This window comes from Ceratosolen solmsi, unplaced genomic scaffold (assembly GCF_000503995.2).
Source record: "Ceratosolen solmsi marchali unplaced genomic scaffold, CerSol_1.0 scaffold29, whole genome shotgun sequence".
Lineage (NCBI taxonomy): Eukaryota > Metazoa > Arthropoda > Insecta > Hymenoptera > Agaonidae > Ceratosolen > Ceratosolen solmsi.
In genome coordinates, this window is record NW_011948417.1 from 10,945,886 (window position 1) to 10,958,664 (window position 12,779).

At 26.4% G+C, this 12,779-nt stretch overlaps 3 protein-coding genes across 4 annotated transcripts; 2 read left to right on the forward strand and 1 right to left on the reverse strand.

Moving 5' to 3' along the window:
- The first annotated feature begins 845 nt into the window (after positions 1 to 845).
- Positions 846 to 4,528, forward strand: LOC105360050 (presequence protease, mitochondrial). Its single transcript, XM_011496825.1, has 2 exons — positions 846 to 850; positions 1,454 to 4,528. The coding sequence occupies exons 1-2, from the start codon at positions 846 to 848 to the stop codon at positions 4,488 to 4,490; spliced, it is 3,042 nt and encodes a 1,013-aa protein (XP_011495127.1). The 3' UTR covers positions 4,491 to 4,528.
- Positions 4,529 to 4,709: 181 nt separating this feature from the next.
- On the forward strand, positions 4,710 to 6,416 carry LOC105359869 (protein RRNAD1). 2 transcript variants are annotated; one of them, XM_011496601.1, is made up of 4 exons: positions 4,710 to 4,910; positions 4,972 to 5,193; positions 5,330 to 5,915; positions 5,981 to 6,416. In XM_011496601.1, the coding sequence occupies exons 1-4, from the start codon at positions 4,710 to 4,712 to the stop codon at positions 6,391 to 6,393; spliced, it is 1,422 nt and encodes a 473-aa protein (XP_011494903.1). In that variant the 3' UTR covers positions 6,394 to 6,416. The 2 variants fall into 2 exon arrangements, with proteins under 2 accessions (XP_011494903.1, XP_011494904.1); XM_011496602.1 differs by having other exon boundaries at positions 5,330 to 5,906.
- A 10-nt stretch (positions 6,417 to 6,426) lies between these two features.
- MED8 (mediator complex subunit 8) lies at positions 6,427 to 7,898 on the reverse strand. Its single transcript, XM_011496603.1, has 5 exons — positions 7,716 to 7,898; positions 7,363 to 7,608; positions 6,865 to 7,035; positions 6,658 to 6,763; positions 6,427 to 6,567 (listed from the first exon to the last, which is right to left on the reverse strand). Exons 1-5 carry the CDS (start codon positions 7,878 to 7,880, stop codon positions 6,488 to 6,490), a joined length of 768 nt encoding a protein of 255 aa, XP_011494905.1. The 5' UTR covers positions 7,881 to 7,898; the 3' UTR covers positions 6,427 to 6,487.
- Positions 7,899 to 12,779: the final 4,881 nt, after the last annotated feature.

A 12,779-nucleotide genomic window follows, 5' to 3' on the forward strand; every position in this document is an offset into this window, starting at 1 on the left:
GATTTGCACAAGCGCGAACGACCTTAGAACAAATAGGCGGAAATCCCGACAAGTGGTCTTTAAGGTTGAGTGTTGATGAAATTCAATTAAAATCGAAAAGCGAGGGTTTTTTAAAAACACCTTGTAATCTTACAATATACAAATGTTGGATTATAAAATTAGGTACAAAATTCACTTTTATCTTTACTTACAAACACACTTTTTAAGTTTTAATTCTTTCGTTGTTTATTTACTTTTAGTAAAATGAATATTGATTCGCATTCTTCAATTTCTTATTCAATTCTCCAATGTGTTAGATATCTGATGTAAGCTTACTAATTAAACAAGTTTTGTTTAACTAAAACACTATTATAAAAATCTTCAAATTTCCATTTTTCTATATGATTAAATTAAACAATATTTCTTTTATAGTCATTATCTAGTTAAATTTGATTACCTTATGAAAGGCAAATATATCAAAATTGTATTAATATTTTAGTATTTATTTCAATTTAAAAATAGTTAAATATGTATAAATGAAAATAATTATTTTAATGTGTCAAAATTATATTCGAATTACATTAATACGTAATTTCTTCTAGAAATTACTTGAATTAATAGAAAAGCAGAATATTTTCTTTAATAAAAATAATCGAGGATTATACATGCTTGCGTACATATATATATATATATATATATATATATTTATGTATATGAATATATTTGCATTTCTGCATATACACTTGTTTCGATATTTAATAGTGATTTTATTTTCTATTTATTTACAATGATTATAGTCCACGCAAACCCAGTTCTTAGCATAAAAGCATAATATATTTATATTTTTATTCTATTCTAACTGTAAAATGAAGTGACATGTAAACTTTTGTATGATGCAACATATAGAATGTTAATATTAATGTTTTTCTTAAATTAATTTGTATTTTTTATTTAGATTGCATAAAAAAATAGTAATTTCAAAGTTCTATTAAAAAAAAGTATAAAGAATAAGGTAAAATACTAAAATCTTATTTAATATTTAAACATCATTATTTAATAAACTATTTAACCTTAAAATTACATATTTAATAGCTTTCTTTTGATGTGAAAATTTTATTCATAAATATAAATTTGTGAAAAATATTGTTTATATAAAAACTAGATTATAGACAATACATTAATAATATGCTTATAAAAAATATATATTGTACAAAAAATATTTCTTTTTCATATTAAAACAACTACGAATCTTCTATTTACCTATAATTATTATGCAATTATTAATTTGTTACATTCATTACTGGTGACAATTTTTAATTATTTTAATAATCATTCTATATTAATGATTATCATTATTTTTTATAATATATAAATGATGTAATTAAATTAATTTATTTCAGATAAAAAAGAAAAATAAAATGTTTTATCATTCAATTTTTGCAAAAATTATTCGGCTAAATACTGTAAAATTAAGAACTCAATTAAAATTGAATAACTTTAGTGTTTCAAGTTCAAAAAACTTTTTAAAATTATCTAATGTAGTTAATATTAAAGAAGGACAAATACTTGAAGGGTTTATGGTTGAACAAGTCACATTGATTAAAGAAATGAATCTTACAGCAATTAAATTAGGACATCTAAATAGCGGAGCCCAATATTTACATATTAGTCGAGATGATAGTAATAATGTATTTTGTATTGGATTTCGAACAACTCCTAAGGATTCTAGTGGATTACCGCACATTCTTGAACATTTAACTCTATGTGGAAGTGAAAGATTTCCATGTAGAGATCCATTTTTTAAAATAAAAAGAAAATCTTTAGCAACCTTCATGAATGCTATGACTGCACCTGATTATACTATATATCCATTTTCAACACAAAATTTGCAAGACTTTAAAAATTTACAATCTGTTTATTTAGATAGTGTATTTAAACCCAAACTTCGTGAAATAGATTTTTATCAAGAAGGCTGGAGAATGGAACATACTGATCCCAATGATAAAAAAACTCCTATTATATTTAAAGGCATTGTTTATAATGAAATGAAAGGAGTTTTTAATAATAATCAAAATATATTTGTAGTAAGATTGTTAAATTTAATTTTACCTAGTCATACATATGGTATAATCTCCGGAGGTGATCCTTTACATATTCCTAATTTGAAATATCAAGATTTGATTGATTTTCATTCCAGATATTATCATCCATCCAATGCTCGTTTTTATTCATATGGTAATTTTCCATTAGAAGATCACTTAAAATTTATTAATGATAGATATTTATTTTTATCTAATAAAATTAATACATCGACAACTAAAGTTCCATCTGAAATTCGTTGGACTACACCAAAAAAAGAACATATTTCATGTAGACCAGATCCATTGATAGCTAATCCTAATCGACAAAATTCAATAGCTATAGCTAGTCTTTGTACTGATATTAATGATATTCAAGAGACATTTAATATTTATATTTTATCACAGCTATTATTGGATGGGCCTAATTCAGCCTTTTATAAAAGTTTTATAGATTCTAATATTAGTACTGGTTTTGGTCCCATGACAGGATATGAATCTCAATGTAAAGATACAGTATTCATTTTAAGTTTACAAGGAGTTCAAAAAAAAGATTTTGAAAAAATTGAACAAATTTATAAAGAAACTTTAATTAAAGTTATAGAAGATGATTTTAATGAAGAACATATCGATACAGTTATTCATGGTATTGAATTACAAATAAAACATCAAACATCTAATTTTGGATTAAATTTACTTTTTAACTTATCACCTTTATGGAATCATGATGGTGATATCATTAAGTCGTTAAAAATCAATGAAGCAATATCAAATTTTAAAGAAATAATTAAAAAAGATCCTAAATATTTAACATTTCTTGTTAAGAAATATTTATTGCAAAACAATCACAAACTTACATTAACAATGTCTCCATGTCACGATTTTGAAAAACAATTTATTGAAGCTGAAAAGAATTTATTAGAATTAAAATTAAAAAATTTGATACCTGAGCAGTTAGATGAAATTTATGAGAAAGGACAAATTTTGTTTTCTGAACAACAAAAAGAAGAAGATATTAATATTCTACCAAGTCTAAAAATCAAAGACCTAAAAACAGATGTTGATAGATATGAAATAAGTGATATAGAAGTCTCTAATGTTCCTGTTCAATTGTCAATACAACCAACAAATGGAGTTTGCTATTATTATGGAATCTTAAATACAAGCCAACTTGCAGATGATTTAAAACATTTATTACCAATTTTTAATGATGTTATAATTAAAATGGGTACCGAAAAATATGATTATAGAACATGGAACAGGATGGTTCAATTAAAAACCGGTGGATTGTATTTTTCTAACCATATAGTTGAAAATAAAAATAATGCATATACATATGAAGAAGGAATCTTTATACATTCTTACTGTCTTAATCAAAATGTAAAGGAAATGTGGAATTTATGGGAAGAATTATTTAATCAATTCAAATTGACAGATCTACAAAGGTTTGAAACTTTAATAAAAATAAGTGCAGCTAAATTAACTAATGGTATTGCAGAAGCAGGTCATTTATATGCTATGAGTTCTGCTGCCAGTTTAGTATCACCTGTAGCACGATTAAAAGAAAAGGTATCAGGCTTGGAATTTATTAATAGAATGAAATTAATTGCTCAATCAAAGGATATGTCATTATTACTTGAACAATTACAGCAAATTGGTAAACAAGTTTTAAAAAAATCACATTTAAGATCAGCTATTAATTTAACAAAAGAATCAAAACATGATATTTTAAGTAGTATGGAATCTTTCTATGGAGTTTTAAAAGGTTATCCTATAGAGAAAGATATAATTTTTACAACATCCAACCCTATTAAATTAAATAATGCTGCTGTACATCATATTCTACCTTATGCAGTAAATTATGCATCAAAAGCAATTTTAACTGTTCCATACTGCCACCCTGAGCATGTACCATTACAAGTACTTTCTAAATTAATTTCATCAATTTATTTGCATTCAGAAATCAGAGAAAAAGGAGGAGCATATGGAGGAGGTGCTAAACTAGCATCAGATGGTTCCTTTATGTATTATTCATATAGAGATCCCAATTCAACACGTACTTTTGATATATTTGATAAAACATGGGAATTTCTATCTAAGCATAATATAACTGAGAATGAAATTGTAGAAGCTAAACTAGAAATGTTTCAGACAATTGATGCACCAATTGCACCTGGCAGTCGTGGACTAGCCAAATTCAAATATGGATTAACAGATGATGACGTTCAACATCATAGACAGCAGATAAAGAATGTATCAAAAGAACAACTTATGGATGTAGCTGAAAAATACTTAAGTCCAAATATAAAAAATCTTAAAATTGGCAGAGCATTTATTGGTTCTCACAATTCTGATTTAAAATCAAGAAATGATGAAAATTGGATAACATTGAATCATGAACAAATTGAAGCTCAAGCAATAAATATTTCATAAAAAAATTAAAAACTAAAATTTTTAAGTTGTACAGATAATTTAATAATAATACAGATTTAATGTATTATAAAGAAATATTTTTTGTTCAATAAAATGATTTCAATAAAATTAAATAAAATTATTATATATTTATTTCAAAATCTTTCACTGTGTTTAATTTTGTTTTAAATAAATATAAGAAATTAAAATTTTAGTATTAATAATTAATATAATTACAGAATGAGTTATGATGAAATTGAATTTCAATATTTTAAAGAAGCAATTTTATTCCTTAAGGAAGTTAAATGGATTTATGATGTGCCAGTAACAAAAATAATGGTTAAAAATTGTTTAGAATTAATGCCAATTGAATGGATAGAGACTTTAATTCAATTAAAATATAATGAATTAAATAATTTTGTTTCCAAAGGAAAAGTAAAAGTAAGTAAAATATTAATATTTCTTATAAAGTTAAATATTTTAAATAACATTTTTATTACAGTTAAGTTGGCCAACATCATTAATAAATTTTGTTTGTAAATGTAAATATTTAAACAAATTACCAAATCCAACTATTGCATTATCTTCAATACAATTACCCAAAGCATTTATGAAAAAAATAAGTATAAAAAAACAGCATGAAATATTTCATTTAGCACAATTGGTTCATAAACAATGTTCATTACAAAATATTTCAATAATTGTTGATCTTGGTGCAGGTTTGGTAAATATTTACTTATTTTTAATTTCAGTTCAATATTTTATGTAATACATTATTTTGCATAAATATTTAATTAAGTAGGTAATTTTCATTAGATAATATAAATTAAATAATTATTGTATATTAATATTGATTACAGGGCCATATTTGTCAGTTATTAAATTATTTATTTGGTTACAAAGTACTAGGATTAGAATCAAAACTTCAAAATGTAGAAACAGCTAAAGTTAGGCAAAAAACTCTTTTTCCTGATTCCCTATCATCCGTTAAATTCATGTGTAAAGAAATAACAATAAATTCTGCAAAAAAAATAGAATTAATTTTACAGCAAGAGTTTAAAAATACTAAAAATATTGGTTTAATGGGACTTCATGCTTGTGGTGATCTTAGTGTTGTTATATCTAAAATATATTTAGAGATGAATGTAGCACAACTTCTTATTTTAATACCTTGTTGTTATCATAAACTGACTCTTAGAAATATTAAAGATAAGACCAATAATAGTAACAAAAAAGAGTATTTTAATAATTTTCCATTATCATTAACATTAAAAAATGCTATAAATAATTTAAATGTTGATATTGGAGAAATTTTTAAAAGACCCTTCATGAGACTAGCTTGTCAAGAAACATCAGATAGATGGCTCGCAATGATAGAAGAAACTCATAATAAGCATTCATTTTATCTTCTTGCAAGAGCTATTCTTGAATTATATGGTACTCAAAGTATGTATATATTTATTTAATATATAAATACTATTTTGTTTAATAAAGCAAACTTTTTTTTTAAGATGGACTTTTTTTAAGAAAGCTTGTTAGAAAAGGAACAATGAAATCTCAATGTTTAGATTTTGAAAATTATTTAAAAAATTGTACACAAAGGTATGTATATGAGAAAAAATTTTATTGCAACGAAACATTTATATCACATGCCATGCCTTGGAATGATGAAATTAAAATTGATATAATATCTTTATGGAAAAATCATGCGGAAAAACAAAAAATTGTTGAATTATATACTGCTTTACAATCACTTTTACAGCAAGTAATTGAATCTTTAGTATTATTTGATAGATTGAGCTTCTTAAAGGAGTATAATTATGAAACAAATATTCTTTCCATTATGGATAAAAGTTTATCTCCTAGATGCTTTGCAATAGTATCAACAAAAAAAATACATACACATAAATGTCTAAAAATTTAATTGCTAAATGAAGAAAATAAATATTTATTTTATTTTATTTTAATATGTTAAGGCTACATTAACTAATATAAAATGTTATATGGATATTATTTTTCTATCGTGTGTATGGATGAATTTGAGATGCTGCCTTAATATTTGTTTTAATAGTACTTGGAGCTTTAGTCATTTGTCCAGCTGAAAATAAAAAATACTTTAATACTCAAAATACCAATTTAATATTTTAAGTATTTTATGAAACAAGTCAAAAAATAAGATTGAGTTTACCTAAAGGTCCTTGACTTGATGTTTGTGATTGTCCTCCTGCTCTTCCAACCATCATGTTACTTCCAATGGAATTTCCTACACCCTGAACCATTTGTACAGTATCGGACTAAAAAAAAGGAAGAAAAATTTATAATTTTCAAAATTATTATTACTAATATTAAGTAAATATATTTTAAAAAATTTATTAATATTGCACTATTTAATTACCTTTAAACCTTTTCCATTACCCACTGCATAAACAAGTAAATGTGTGTCTGCAGAATTACTAGTTTGTGCTTGAGTTGCTCTAGAACTTGTTTCACTTTCCCATTCTTCTCTAGCCTTATTGGCAATATCCCATACATGATTAATTACTTTATTATATTGTGCTACTTGTTTCTGAAATCAATAATAATTTATATAAGTATTAATCTATCAATTCAAATTATATAGCAACTCAAAATTGTGGTGCTGATAATACTGCAAAAAGCAAATATTATATGGAAAATTATATAAATGCTTACATTATAATCCTAGTTGTTTAGTTAGCACATTAGAAAGAAAAGTTATTTCTATTATAAAATTTTAATTATCTTTTTAACTATTTCACATTATAAACAAAAAACCAACTACCCTAATATATTTTGATTAAATATAAAAATACCACAATTTATTCTAATTTCTTACATTTTATATCGCTCAATAACACAGTGTATAATAACTTACATGAGATGCATCATAAGTTAAACTAGCCACTTTTGTTTCATATGTTAACATTTTTTGTTCAACTAAAGGATCTGGTTTTGTTCGTAAATAGTCTGGTACTAGATCATGTGCAAAAGTTGATATTCGTCCTTCGGTCATTCTCAGCAATTCTTCATCTTTTTCTGGACTTAAATGTAAAGGAAGTACGGTTAAATTTCGTAAATTAGGAGCTTTATCATGACTAAGAATTTTAGAAAGGCTTGTAAGCTACAAAAAATAATACTTATATAGTGTTATATTATATTATAACTATTATATAATTAAAATCGATATTAATTTGATAATTTGACTATAAAAATCGAACTATTCCTTACATGTCCAGATATAAGGGCAAAATTATCAAGGAAGTTTGGCCAATTTAATGTTTCATATTCATGTTCAACTTTAAATATCATTGCAGCTATTGTTGACTTTAAATCATTAACTCTCATAATTATAGCTTCTAAAGCAGAATCTAATTGTTTTTCTTCTCGTTGCATCTTGAGATATAATCTAAAGTAAAAGAAAATATTTAAAATAAATTTGAAAATGTGAAAAGTACTTAATCATTTGTATAGTTTTAAAAATTTACTTAAATTAAATTAATTCAATTAAAAGAATTTTAATTATATTATGAAAAATATAGATAACGATTATGATAATAAGTTAACTCTATTCACTTAATTAAAAACAAATTTCTTTACTTCTAGAAAATAATGTTCCAAAGAAATAAAAAACGCAATGTAATATTAATTTAAAAAATCAAAGGTTACCAACAATATCTACGAAATAACTACAATTTTATTAGATTATGTTAGAAAATTATTCTCTCCATTACCAGATTGTAAACACGTCGAGTCTTTTCCTTACATCTCTCGTCGGCGTATACATATATACTTAAAAAAGTTATCTACGGCCAGGATGCGCATATACACTTCGGCTATAAAAGCGATTTAATTATTTCTCCAATATCTTCTCCATGCTTGACATAAATCTCACTCCAACAAACAAGCAGCAACGCTCAAATAAATACGCCAGTATAACATCTATGTCCTATTCATATTGGTCTGCTCGTGAATGGAGCATATAGAGCTATCCAATTATTTTTCACCCCGCAACTAGCTTAACTTCTTATTACAAACGTTATATAATCTATATAATGTAATCATCCGTAATTTATTATTCATGTAAATATATTAAATATATTTATATTAATTATATTCTAAATATAATAAGTATATTCATTTAGCATTGCAGTTCTAGTAATACAAAATTTATCTATAGCAATGGTTTGGTTTAATCAATGAGCTTCGCGTTGCTCAACGTTTTCTATCGAAACACACAATCAAAATTATACTAACAATTTATCTTTGTATATGAAGTAATTTAAAATATTAATATTCTGAGTGCATAAATCTAAGATATGATTCAACCTACTGAAACAACATTTTGACAGTTACGAATATAGAAGAACAATACTAAATGTTAAAAATCTTATACTCTTGCATCCAGCGACAATAAACGAACTTAGACTTTTTTCCTAACTGTTCATTTTACAAATTAACTTTTACAGCGTATGTTTAAGAACTCCGTACAGTTTTCTTCAATCATAGTATCATTAAATAGCGAATAGTTATTTATATCTATTATCACTAATTCATTAAGTACATTAATTAACTCTAATTTTCTTAATATTAAAAATCCAAAAAATAGTAATTAAACGAGCAATGTAAACTTAAACATTTGTAATAACTGATTGAGAGGATATATTATGTTACACATTTATAACTCAATGAACTACAAAAAACAAATTTCCTTGTGGGTATTGAATTCGACATTTCAATCATTCTTCATACAATCATCTGTTTTTTTATTATATGTTTCATTTTAATCATATGTTTGTTCTTTTATTTATAAAAAAATTTTTTAAATATTTTTTTTATATTTATTCTAAATAACAATATGGTCTCATTAATATATATATATATATATATATATATATATACAAATAATAAATTGTAATACATACTATTTATAGGCGATGTATTTAGTATCTTGAATAGAAATAAAATTTTATTTTGTTATATACATTTAAAATTTATATTTTATATACTTTTTAAACAGTACTGAAACATTATAGTTATGTCTTCAGATTCTAATTAAATTGGTCAGAATCTGTATAAGGTATTTTACTGATATTGTCTGAGATCAGACTAAAACGCTTCCCTGAAATGGTGAAGGGAGGCTTGCTAGCAAGTGGAATGAACATGCAATAATTCAATACTGCCTTTATATGAGTTGATTTTCCCTTTATTGAATATAATGATATAATAAATAATCAGTGGTCTATTAAGATGAGATTGAATGGGTGAGAGTTTCTTTAGGTAATGTGAGTGATGATAATCTTATAAGTGTATTCTTGTGATATGGTGCGTGATTGACGCCACCGATTGCCGCTACCGATACACTGGAGAGGCCTGAGTGGGGCGCTGGTGTATGACATCACTGAGGAATGGCAATGATGCCGTGGTTTTGGTATTGCTGCTTACTTAGTTCACGGAGCTGTGTATTAGTGATTCGTAAGAACGTGTGTAATAGCGTAGCTTACGTGTGTGGAGATAGATCGTTGTGTATTGAATGTGACCTCTATATAAGTAGTATTTGACTTGCAAGACGGCGATTTGTGTGAATTGAAGGCGATCTCTGTGTAAATGGCGTTGACTTGTAGAACAATAATTTGATCTTGATGATTGCTTGATTGAACTAGTAAGAGGACGAGAGCGTCATGTGCAGCTCCTTAAATATTCTCGTATAAACAAGCTGCGTCGAAATTGCATCGATTGCCGTTGCTATGCCGATATTTGTCGTGACGTAAACAAGGCATAGCCTCGTAGAGTTCATTTGTAATTACTTTTGGAATTATAGTAGTATATTCGAGTTTTTCTGTTATAAGCATTCTTTGAATTCGTTAGTCAGTTTTTACAAGACAAATGCTCGCGCGCTTATACTTCTCCCACTTTTTATTTCGCTTAGAAACTACTGCAATCCGTAACAGATATCAACTTTTTAAAATTAATTGCTTTCTGTTTCTTTTGACTATATCTGCTGAGTATAATATATGTTATAAAATAATAAATTTGAAATATTAATTGATAGAAAATTATTTAATTATTTGCATTTGTTCGAATTTGTTTGTTTATTCTGATCCGATTCGAAGGATCAAATGAATTTAATTTTTTGGGTCGAACTACCAAGTTCAATAGTTCAGTTTATTTATCGCCCCCCTTAGCGAAGCTTAGGAAAGGACATGAGTGGAAGGGCTGTAAATATGTACAGTGTGTGTAACTTCGTTTAGGACATCGTTTATTTAGATTTATTGGCAATTACACTATTGTTGTTCGGTATTCACTTCTCGTGGCAAAGAGTGAATTATGTTCTATCACAATGATGTAGTTGCTCCTTGGTGATGGTGACGATATTGTCGATGACGTTATGGGGATCAGCAATGGATTTTGTATATTTCCTGAAGGGCTATATGGCTTGGTTTGACGTCTATGCTAACATTGTAAATATTAGCAAGAAAAGGCGACCATACTCATAAGGGGAGTATAGGAATGTGGTCTGTGCTAATGTAACAGAGATTAGCAGGCATAATTGACCATACTCATAAAAGGAGTATGGGAATGTTTCAAAAATTTGAGAGATTATTCGAGATTCAGAGAATCTCTCGAATATTATCATTTCAAGGAAATAATTCAACGACCATAACTTCTAAGAAAATTATCCTCGGAAAAGTCGGTACATCCGAAATGAGTGTACAATCACTTCCATTGTTTCTCACGCCACAATCGAACTCATTGTTCTAGCGCTATAATCAGCCCTTTGTCTTCGGCTAATAAAGCAGCTGCATAGGTATTTAAGGCAGGCCCACCATGCGATAAACGCTACTCAGTCTAATTCTAAACAGAGCTTATACATTTCCGAGAGACTAAATTCTTGGAAACTGCTCTAATTCCGAACAGCATCTAATATTTTTTATTCGAATGTAATATATCTTTCATTGAAATACTAGCAAGAATTTTTAAAAAATTAAAAAATTTTAAAGTAAATATAAAATTGACTCTTTTAAACTAAAAAGCTCAAACGTATTATAAGAATATTCAAAAGACTGGACTCTAATTATTAAACTTTCAAGTTAAAAGATGTCAATCAGATGAAATAACATCTAAGTTTCCATGCTTCCTCTTAGCTACTTTTTATTTGTAAGATAGCTTTTATATATAGTCTATAAGTATAAATAGATAATACTGTAGTCAATTGGGATTGACATAGTTTTTCATCCAATATATTGAGTTATTCTGAATATAAAAATGTTGCAAGTAAGGAACAAACATAAATTATTGCTGCGATAAGTAAATGAGTAGTTCTTAATATATTTGCTAACCAGTTTAAAACTGGCAAAAATTATACTGACATAATAAAAATTACAATACACTTCTTACGTTGTAGTACAATATTATTGTTAGTACAATACAGAGATCGTGAATCTTAAATATTTCTTCAAATTGAAAAAATAAGATATCCATAAACAAATATCCGTAATTTAATGACAACGTGCAACAACTATATATATTTTTAAATTGTTGAAAGTAAATAAATATGAAACAATTTAATGTTTATTTTAACGTGATTAATTAATATTATATAAAATCTAAAAAATAAATTATTACTTCAAATTAATTATTATAAATTATGAAATTGGTTATTGGCACAAATAGTTGCTGGTAATACTACTTACTGATAATATACCCATTTCATTGCTAAAGAATTTTGTACAAAATGTATTCGCCGTTCCAGCTTCTTTTACCAAGGCCGGTTCGAAGAATACAAATTGATGCCGTTGACAATCCAGAGACCACGGGTATTGTGTGGTAGCGATAAAAGGTCACAAGTATATGCTGTTATTTATTGATGACAAGATTGACTAGTATTACTATTATTAATTATGGAAATAATTATTATGGTGGATTAATGTACTTTCATCTATGAAGTGTGATGGTGTAATTTGATCGGAGAATGGCGCGAAGTTTGAATCGTCGACACTCGGGCTGTTTGGTTGACTACGTGCGTAGTTGAGGTTATGGATGCAGCGTGTCTGGGATCAGACTAAAAAACCTTATGATGGTGGGTGGAGGCTTGCTGGCAAGTGGAAGGGACAATGCAATTATGCAATACTGCCTTTAATGTTTATTGTCTTTCCTATTATTAAATATAATAAATAATTAATAGTCAATGATCTATAAATGGCTTAATGAATGTGTGATAGAATGAATAGATGAATGTTTCTTCAATTAATGTTGGTGGCGATAAGTCTGTAAGGTGTGTTCTTGATAGTCGGG

What these genes read in the sequence shown, in the direction of transcription:
- LOC105359869 (XM_011496601.1), top strand. Translation starts at nt 4,710, where the DNA reads ATGAGTTATGATGAAATTGAATTTCAATATTTTAAAGAAGCAATTTTA. An exon ending in TTTCCAAAGGAAAAGTAAAA is followed by an intron (nt 4,911 to 4,971) that starts GTAAGTAAAATA and finishes TTTTTATTACAG; the next exon opens with TTAAGTTGGCCAACATCATT. An exon ending in TTGATCTTGGTGCAGGTTTG is followed by an intron (nt 5,194 to 5,329) that starts GTAAATATTTAC and finishes TATTGATTACAG; the next exon opens with GGCCATATTTGTCAGTTATT.
- MED8 (XM_011496603.1), bottom strand. Translation starts at nt 7,880, where the DNA reads ATGCAACGAGAAGAAAAACAATTAGATTCTGCTTTAGAAGCTATAATT. An exon ending in TTGCCCTTATATCTGGACAT is followed by an intron (nt 7,609 to 7,715) that starts GTAAGGAATAGT and finishes TATTTTTTGTAG; the next exon opens with CTTACAAGCCTTTCTAAAAT. An exon ending in TAACTTATGATGCATCTCAT is followed by an intron (nt 7,036 to 7,362) that starts GTAAGTTATTAT and finishes TATTGATTTCAG; the next exon opens with AAACAAGTAGCACAATATAA.